The sequence below is a fragment of the Egretta garzetta genome, unplaced genomic scaffold (assembly GCF_000687185.1).
Source record: "Egretta garzetta isolate BGI_Z169 unplaced genomic scaffold, ASM68718v1 scaffold569, whole genome shotgun sequence".
Taxonomy (NCBI): Eukaryota; Metazoa; Chordata; class Aves; order Pelecaniformes; family Ardeidae; genus Egretta; species Egretta garzetta.
Window position 1 is genome coordinate 255547 of NW_009260809.1, and position 9812 is coordinate 265358.

The 9812-nt window shown below is 48.2% G+C and overlaps 1 protein-coding gene across 1 annotated transcript in view; it reads right to left on the minus strand.

Annotated features, from left to right (window-relative positions):
* Positions 1–7065: 7065 nt before the first annotated feature.
* The window catches only part of ZNF782 (zinc finger protein 782), a 3984-nt gene continuing 1237 nt past the window's right edge, over positions 7066–9812 (minus strand). The window contains exon 2 of the mRNA XM_009646915.2: positions 7066–9807. Coding sequence (XP_009645210.1) covers positions 8803–9807 — 1005 coding nt within the window. The 3' untranslated portion in view covers positions 7066–8802. The remainder of the gene's footprint in view (positions 9808–9812) is intronic.

The following is a 9812-nucleotide window of genomic DNA, read 5'->3' on the forward strand; positions in this document are numbered from 1 at the left end:
GCTGGTGAGAAGCAAGCAAGCACCTCCTGCTCATGCTGGAGAGATGCAGAGCAGCATTGCTCCTCTGGGAAAAAGACTGGGTGTGATTAAGGGCTCCTTGAAGTTAAGCTTGTGCTAGACTTAAGTAGCTTATTAAGTTCTGCAGCTTTATGAACAAGAAACACCCACACAGCTCAGGAAAGCCTATCAGCAAGTGCCCACCTGGCTGGATGCGGTGTGCGAATGTCTTGTCTCAAGCTCCTTCCCTGCTGCTGTGTGCAAGGGACCTGCACAGGGCTGGAGGCAGGCAGACACTGTGATCCAAGCTTCCTTGCAAAGGGAAAACAGAAATTAAAGAAGGTGATGCAAAGGGGCTGGTTACAGAAGCCTGGTTCTGAGCCCACTGGCCTGAATGGAAAGGCTCCTGTTGATTCCCGTGGGCTCTGACTGCCGTGTGCATGGTACTAACCCAGGCAGCACAGCCCCTGTCCCACTACAGGGGCTTAGCAGAGCCCACATATTTCTTGGCAAATTGAGACACCCTTGGCTTGAAAGGCAAAGCATAACCATCTAACATCCCAGGCTTTTCTCTTGTCAGTGAATCACCCTGCTTTTAGCAGCCTGCAGAACTGGAAGCAAAAGCATATGAGGCTTCTGGGCTGGGGACAGCTTCTGGGCCTGGGATGTGCCTTGACAATGTCTCCAGGCTCAGTCAGAAGTGAAGGCGGGGGGATCTGCCCAGTGTGACCACAGTACTTTGAATGTAGATCAGGCACAGTTTCTGGAGTGTGTGGAAATGATGAGAATAAAATGTTGTTTCGGTCTCTGGGCTGCAGTTGGTCTCTGGCGAAAAATGTCTCCTTTTGTCCCAGGCTGTGTGCAGCTCCCTGGCTGCCCTGCACTGTCAGAGGGGAAGGCTGAAGGATGCAGTCTGAAGCACTGCTATGACTGGGTTTCTTGTTGGGCATCAGCCTTTCATCTCTTCCCTGGCATCATGGTGGCTGGCCAAACAGCTCAAGGCTGTTGCCTGGCTGTCCAAACTTGACTCGCAGGTGTACTTGTGAGCCAAAAGGAGCGCAATGCACCTCCATAGGACTGCTGCTGTGGGGGTCATCCAGGGGCTTGCACTGGTGAGCCTTTGCAAAGCCAAAATTAAACCTAGGACAATTTCCTCAGAGCCTATGCTCCTGCCTTTTTTAGTCTGCTCTTGCCATCCAGCTCAGGGATACCTGTGAGTTAGGCATTCATGGCTAGCAACAACTATGACAAATTCATGACAAAAATGACCGCAGGTGTTGTCGTTTTTACCTCATCCCGCATTTCATAATGATTTCATGTGCAAAATATCTTTGGACAGGGACCATCTTGCTGTTCTCATCCGCCTCCCCCAGGCTGTGAAAGGGGACACTCAGGCAGAGACATGCATACAAGAAATACAACACCTTGTACTCCACCTAGAATTAAAAAAGCAGTTTTGCCATCCCAGGGTAGTGCTCATTTGTTGAGAGCTTGTTTAGCATCCAGGTTACTTCCACTACTTTTTTAACATCCTCATCAGTTCACCTGTTTCTAGCACTTGTATGGACCTGAGGCAGCATGTGAGGACAAAGAATGGGAGTACTGTCTGTCCGAGTGTCCCCAAGGTTAGTCAGGGTAAACGGGACTCTCATGACCCTATCTTGAGCCTGAACTTGAGTTCAGCACAAGGGTCTGCAGGTGAGGCTGTCTGGCAGGTCTCCAAGTTCCACCTGCCTCACTGCACCAGCAGTCCTCACATGGATGAGGACTCCTTTCCCACGACCGAGTCTTTTCAGCAGCTCTGCACAGCATTGCAGCAGCAAAGAGCTGTAGGCGTAGCAAAGAGCAGAGCCAGTGAGACACAGAGCAGGCTGTCCTGTCCCTTGCAGCCAATGGGAGCAGGGAGTGACACAGTGTGACTGCACGTTTCTGGCAGTAAGGCTGATCCTGACTTAGCAACACCACTGCTGGGAATTCTCAGAGGCTTTACCTAGCGCAGGAGAAGCCACAGCAGAGCCGGTGCCTCTTGTCAGGGAGGACAAAAGCATGTCTTCCTTTAAGGTGAGCACCCTGACTGACAGTAGTGCAGTACACCGTGCTCAGGCTACTGAGCCCTGGACACTCCTGCCCAGTCAACAAGGAAAGCAGAGATTTCCTGAAGAGAAATTCCTGAAACACACTGCAAGGTTACAGGCCTTGGTGCCACCCAGTCTGCACTGCAGCTTTGCTCTGGTTGTGTCCTGCTGCTCTCTGACACATGTGGTGCCTCAGCTGAGAGTACAGACTGTGGGGATAGCTGCACGCTGGCAGGCAAAGCAGTTTGGGCAACACCAGCCCAAGCACATAGCATGAGGTGCCTCTGCCGACAACTCAACACTGCTGATCTCTCCTGCATGCTGCTTCCTTGCCCACACAGGCCCACCCGCAGCCACTTGCAGCACCTCTGCTAATACCCTGGATCCCCATAGACCATGCAAGCCCCCTGTGTCCCACCTAGAAAAAAAATGCTGCCATATCAACAAAGGCTTTGAGTAGTGCTGTGAGGGGCTCAGAAGCACGGTGAAAAGAAAAGCCTTGGGGATGACCAAGCAGCAGGTGTCAGAGCTTTGCAAAGTTGACATCACAGCCTGCCCCAGGAGGCTCAAAAGGCTTAAGCAGCTTGCTAACCTCCTAGTAATGACAAGTGAGATAGATACTGAAGGGATGCAAAAGGATTAACCTTTTGTGAAGGTTAAACTTCTGTGACCTTTGTGAAGCCAACTGTATCCAGACTTAAATGGGCCAGTCCTGACACCATTGGTTTTCAGGCTCTGGCAAGGACACTTCACACTTCAGGAGTAGAAGGTGATAGGCTAATGACATTATGAAATAATTTTTAGTTTTGCCCCCATCCCAGCCTGATGGATACCCGAGGTGTTTGTGCTCTTACAATACCTCACTGGTGCTGGTTAGATTGATCTGACATCATTGCATCGATCCCAGGACGGCTCAGAAAATCCTCATTTTTGCCATTAGTGCAGACTGGCACGTGACAACCTCAGTCGGCGAGGAGCACAGCGGCGGCAAGGCCAGTCCTGTGGCTCTGCGCTAGTTTGGGGCAGGCAAGGCGGTTCCTCGAGCCTGGGAGGCCCGAGAGTGAGCAGAGGGACCCGTCAGGAGCCGGCAGCTCTCGCGAGTGGGGGGTGACGTGCGACGCGGCGTGGGCATTGCCAGAAGCAACGGTGGGAGATTTAAATGGCCCCCAGGGAGCGCGAGTGACCAGGAGTGCGGCGCGGCAGTTCGTGCAGGCAGGGCGTGCAGGAGGGGGTCTGCACCCCAATTCTAGGTCTCCAGCCCAGGGAAGTGCTTTGATCTCTGGCAACATGGTGGGCACTTGCCTCAGAGCTAAAACCACTGTTCCTACAGAGAAAGCCCCTGAGACATCCGATGCATCCACCCAGACGGATCTGGCAAGAAAGGAAACATCAGTACAGGCGGTGGGTTGCAGCAAGTGCCCAAACCCCAATGAAAAGGTAAGTACCTGTGCAAGATACGCACAGGTTGATGACCTGTTATGTCAGGTGGCCGAACTGCAGGAAACGGTTGAAAGACTGCGCAGTATTAGAGGAGCTGAGGCAGAGATAGACAGGTGGTTTCAGAACCATGCTCCTGTGGCAGACTCCACTGAGAAGGAGGCACCTTGGAACCTGGTGACTCACAAAAGCAGGACTCCACATCAGCCTGCACCCTCCACCATCTCAACCAGAAACAGATATGAAGCCTTAACGGCTGAGGACACCCATGAGCAAGGTCTGCAAAGTCCCCTGCAGGGAGAAACTGTACCAGCAACACACAGCGGACACCATAAAAAGAAGCGATGAGCGCTCACACTCACAGGCCCTGGTTCTCATGGGAGACTTTAACTATCCTGATAGCAGTGGGAAGGACCACACAGCAAAGTATGCACAGACCAGAAGGTTCCTGCAGAACATTGATGATATAACTTTTTGATGCAGGTGGTGGAGAAGCCAACAAGAAGAGGAGCACTACTGGACCTTGTGCTGACAAATAAAGAAGAACTGGTTGAGGATGTGAAGGTAGGGGGCAGCCTTGGCTGCAGCGACCATGAGATGGTGGAGTTCCAGATTCTGTGTGGTGGAAGCAGATCAAGAAGTAGGACCGCAACACTGGACCCAGCATGGATTCACTAAGGGGAAATCATGCCTAACCGATCTGATAGCCTTCTATGATGGCATTACAGGCTGGGTAAATGAGGGGAGAGCAGTGGATGTTGTCTACCTTGACTTCAGCAAGGCTTTTGACACTGTCTCCCATAACATCCTCACAGGGAAGCTCAGGAAGTGTGGGTTGGATGAGTAGCCAGTGAGGTGGATAGGGAACTGGCTGAATGACAGGGCTCAGAGGGTTTTGACTGGTGGTGCAGAGTCTAGTTGGAGGCCAGTAGCTAGTGGAGTTCCCCAGGGCTCAGTACTCGACCCGGTCTTGTTCAATTTATTCATCAATGACCTGGATGAGGGGACAGAGCAAGTTAGCTGATGACACAAAACTGGGAGGAGTGGCTGATACGCCAGAAGGCTGTGTTGTTATTCAGTGGGACCTGGACAGGCTGGAGAGTTGGGCCAAGAGGAACCTGATGAAGTTCAACAAGTGTCGAGTGCTGCACCTGGGGAGGTCAAACCCCATGCACCAGTACAGGCTGGGGGCTGACCTGCTGGAAAGCAGCTCTGCCAAGAGGGACCTGGGAGTCCTGGTGGACAACAAGCTGACCATGAGCCAGCAGGGTGCCCTTGTTGCCAAGAAGGCCAATGGTATCCTGGGGTGCATTAAGAGGAGTGTGGCCAGCAGGTCAAGGGAGGTTATTCTCTCCCTCTACTCTGCCCTGGTGAGACCCCACCTGGAGTACTCTTGTCCAGTTCTGGGCTCCCTGGCTCAAGAAAGACGAGGAACTCCTAGAAAGAGTCCAGAGGAAGGCAACAAAGATCATTAGGGGACTGGAACATCTCCCCTATGAGGAAAGGCTGAGAGAGTTGGGCTTGTTTAGCCTGAAGAAGAGAAGACTGAGAGGGGAATCTCATCAACACATACAAATATCTTAAGGGTGGATGTCACAAGGATGGAGCCAGACTCTTCTCAGTGGTGCCCAGCAACAAGACAAGGGGCAATGGGCACAAACTGAAGCAGAAGAGGTTTCAGTTGCATATGCGGAAGAACTTCTTTACTTTGAGGCTGACAGAGCACTGGAACAGGCTGCCTAGGGGGGTTGTGGAGGCTCCTTCCCTGGAGATATTCAAAGTCCGCTTGGATGATGTCCTGTGACACCTGCTCTAGGTGAACCTGCTTTAGCGGGGGGGGCTGACTAGATGATCTCCCGAGGTCCCTTCCAACCCTTGCCATTCTGTGATTCTGTGAACCTGCAGAAAGGCTGTTTTGGTAACATGGAGCTCTGGGGTCTGCGCTGTGGAACCCCCAGGGCCCTGGAAGACTCCCTGAGGATGAAACAGCAGTATTACACTAGCAGCACCTATCTGATTTTCAGACACATTTGTCAGTTTTGACTTCCTATAGACGAAGACGCAAATGTATTTCCCACCAAGAAGGGCACCAACAGATGGTTTCTTATAATAAATGACCTGTCAATATAAGAACTGCTTATCAATAGTACTAAAAGTGAAACAGAGAAGAAAGTACAATAGGAGGAGCCCAAGTCATTTAACAGACTCAAATTCACTTCACAAACTAGAAAAGTGACAGATGGGGGCAGATTACGTACCTGCTGTATTGTACCTCTGCTGAATTAAATTTTCATAATTTAAAACACTGCCATTACTTTTTTTTTTCTGGGAGATTAGAAACTGCACTTTTACTCTCTCCCCAGACAATTATAGGCAAAGCGCATCTGTGAAAGGAAACCCTCTCTCTGGATCAGGCACAAAACTGCTGGCACTGGAAGAGCACTTACAGACCCCCACAAAAAAGTGCTTCCCCATAAGATCTAATCTTACTGGGAGTGCCGATTATTGCTGTTAGCACATAGAAAAAATATTCTTCATCTTGTTAGCTGTTGACAGTATGTGCATTCAGGCTGAATCATTCAATAGCAGAGTTCATGTGCTGACAGCAAGAAAAAGAATTTATCTTAAAACAGAAAAAAAAAAATAATTTTCCACAAATAAAATGCGGACTTTTACAGACCCCAGAAAGAGCAAGCATTCCTGATCTTGTTGGAATTGTGTAAACAAAGCACTGCGCCACTGGGCCTCATCTCCCATGGATTCAGAACTCCATGCTGCAAGCTGCGATGGCACCGAGAGGTGCTCCTCTACCCTGGCAGTCTAGTGACATGGAAGCACATAAATGCTCCCTCTGTATATTAAGCTGAAAAATAAACTCCAAAAAAAGCAGCAGCATTTCTGTGAGTAATCCATGGATTGAATTTATTCCCCTCTACCAGCTACTAAATCTAAAGGATTTGTCTGGCTGTACTACATTGTAGTCTCGCTGTACTACAACACTAAGGGCATTAAAACATATTTTCAGTTTTTCCATTCTAAAATATTCTTGATACTGGATTTTATTGTGCAAAGTCTGAGTTCATCCTGAACAATGTGGATCTTGGATTGTAGGGAGACGACAACTGACACAGCAGGAAACTGGAAGAGCAAAATGGGAAGCTTTTTAAACAAAACACCTCCAAAACTAAGGAGCAACATAAAACTGATCTTTTAAAGGCCACTTTTACATTTTCTTGCCACTGAAATTTTGGTTCTGCATGTAGGCATGCCACATTACAAGTACAGACACAATGACCATAGCATTGTCATCCACATTTGGCACAGAAAAATACCAGAAATAAAGACAAATCATTATTTTGCCTTACAAGCTATGTTTTAAGGAATGCTAGAAAATTAGCAAATGCTTTTACTTCCATAAGCAAACTTTTATACCTATGTGAAAACAAACAGGATTAAAAAAAAAAGTGACTGGAGGAAAAAGCTAGTGGTGTAGAGTATTTTAATAACATGTATACAAATACAAAAAAGATAGAACTCTGCTTATATGGCACTGGCATAACTGAACTGGAAATAAAACCCAGTGTGTCTAGTTCCTCCTAAACAACACGACTGGCCACAAAACAAAATCAAAAGACTGTAGCAAAAACTTACATTAGAATTTGTCATGACAAGAAACTCTGGCTTAGAAACATCTCATTTGAAATATCTGATCATGTAAATATTTGAAGCATATTAATTAATATAAACATCAGTTCAACATAAGAGTTGTATCTTAGTATACCCACCATCAAGCAAAACCTATAGTGCAAAAAGTTAGAGAATTATTCAATGCAGTTTTGTTAGCTGTAAATTAGTATTAGATGTAATCCAGGTCTGTCATCTACTAACATGATTTCTAGCCTGATACACTGCAATACTTCAAATATGCGAGCATTCAGAAAATTCATTTTTTTGGCCTTAAACCAGAGTTGTGAATATGCTGTAGAAACCAAAACCAGATGCCTATCCAAAAAGATCATTAAAGTGCATAATATGTGTTTTCACACAATGGCAGGGAAATAGAGTTTAAAAAGTCAGGGAGAATACAAAAAATTAGGAATGTGCACTTAGCATGAACTCACTGCTTCCTTTTTTCTGCTATAATAGATTCCTGGGTAACAATAATTGATAAATAAAGGCATAATGTAGCCTCACAGTACTGCTGATGGAATGACATACAGCTTCTAAAAAGCCAGTGCTGGCTCACAAAGAACACTTCTGTAATATGGGCAGTTTTATTAATGTTTACAAAGTTATTTAGTACTCACTGGAGTCTGATCTCAGACCCCAGAATAAATCTGAACCATTCCGCTTCAGCAACACTTTTGTGGCATCTTGGCTCATTCCCTCAGCATGATGACTGGCCAGTAAGCCAACTACAGCAATTTGTTAATTCAGAAGGAGATTGGGCTTGGAATTCCCTTTTACATTCCCGAAAGCTCAGGTATAAAAAAAAACCCCAAAACCACTGTTGTACCTTCACTACAAGCTGGTATTTCAAATGTTAAACTCATTCAAGATGAATTACAGATTTTTGACACCTGTCTTCATTAGTTTTAAGAAAGATGAGTTAAGTCACGTTGGTAATAAAAACTGCCATGCTTTAAACACACTTCATACACAGCATTATCTGAATGCTAAGTACAATGCCTTGTTGTAATTAACAGTGAGAAAACTGGAAAAGGTTCAAGATGCTACCTTCTGACTACATACAGTGCTTTTAAAAACAAATTGCATTTTGCAGAATAAATTCCTGCTTGGTTCCTAAAGCCACTGTTGGTACAAATCTGTTTTCAGTAGGTGTACCACCTTTCTTGCCTCTTCAAACAAAAACTTTGTCTTCTTTTAAGAGGCTACAACTTTATTTCTGCATACAAAGAAGCATCCCTCTTTCAGTCTGGGTAAAAGCAGGCGCTTTGGTCAGGAATCCCTGGAAGTCTGTGTTAGAAAATGCTGCTGACATGAAACAAAACCACTGGGGCCCACAAATGGGGTGGAATCCCCCAGTGATGATGGAGCATTCTGTATACCACACCAACTGCAGGGAACCTCAGCAGACTTTTATGTATTTGCTGTGCCCTGCAGAAGCATTTGCATTGAACCTTTTGTCAGAGAAAGAATTCCATTTGGAAACACACTCTGGAGTAATGCTGGCGCAGTATGTCATTTTCTTTTGACAAAAATTAAACCAGACACTCTATCTCCCATGAGCCATGTTGTGGAGGACCAGGAACAGTTCTTGTTTTAGTGACTTTTACAGCCCTTCCACCTGCTGCTGCTGCTGCTGCTCTGGGTCAGCCTGGTGAGGTTGCTTGAGGCTGTCATCTTGATGCCACTCTTTCTGCTCCTGCTTTTTCTTTTCAGCCAGTGCTTTTGCCCTGGTGGTCACTGGCCTGGGCTTAGCATCAGACCTCTCTTCATCCTGCTGGTGCTTTTTACAATGTTTTTCAAAGGTGGAAATTTTGGCATATGTCCGGTTGCAAAGTAAACAGTGGTATGGTCGCTCCCCACTGTGTGTTCTCATGTGAAGCTGGAGGTAAGAAGACCTGGAAAAGGCTCGGCTGCAGACCAAGCAGCAGTGAAGTTCGTGTGCCTCGTGGGTCTTCAGGTGCTGCTTGAGGGATGATGACTGCTTGAAGGCCTTCCCACAGGTAGAGCACTTGAAGTTCCTCTCGCCTGACTCAAGAAGCTGGTGTGACATGAGGTGGGCGGAGGACCGGAAGTTCTTCCCACACTTGTCACACTTGTAGGGCCGTTCCCCAGTGTGCAGGCGGACATGGAGGACCAGCCCAGCCTTCTGCGTGAAGGCCTTCTCGCACTGCAGGCACTTGAAAGGCCTCTCGCCTGTGTGCACACGGCGGTGGGTGGTGAGGTGTGAAGCGCGCCCAAAGAGTTTGCCACAGTCCTCACACTTGAAGGGCCTCTCACCAGTGTGGATTGCTTTGTGGCGCACCAGGTGGGAGGACTGGAGGAAGAGCTTCCCGCAGATGGGGCACTGGTACTTCCGCTCACCTGTGTGGGAGCGGAGGTGGAGGGTGAGGTGCGATGAGGAGATGAAGGCCTTGCCGCAGAGCGGGCAGGGATGGGGCCGCTCCCCGGTGTGGGTGCGCTTGTGGAGGACCAGCCCCGAGGAGAGAGCAAAGGCCTTGGTGCAGATGGGGCAGCGGTAGGGCTTCTCCCCCGTGTGGACCCGGCGGTGCTTGGCCAGGGCGCCCGCCTGCGCGAAGGCCTTCCCGCACTGCTCGCACCCGTGGGGCCGCTCCG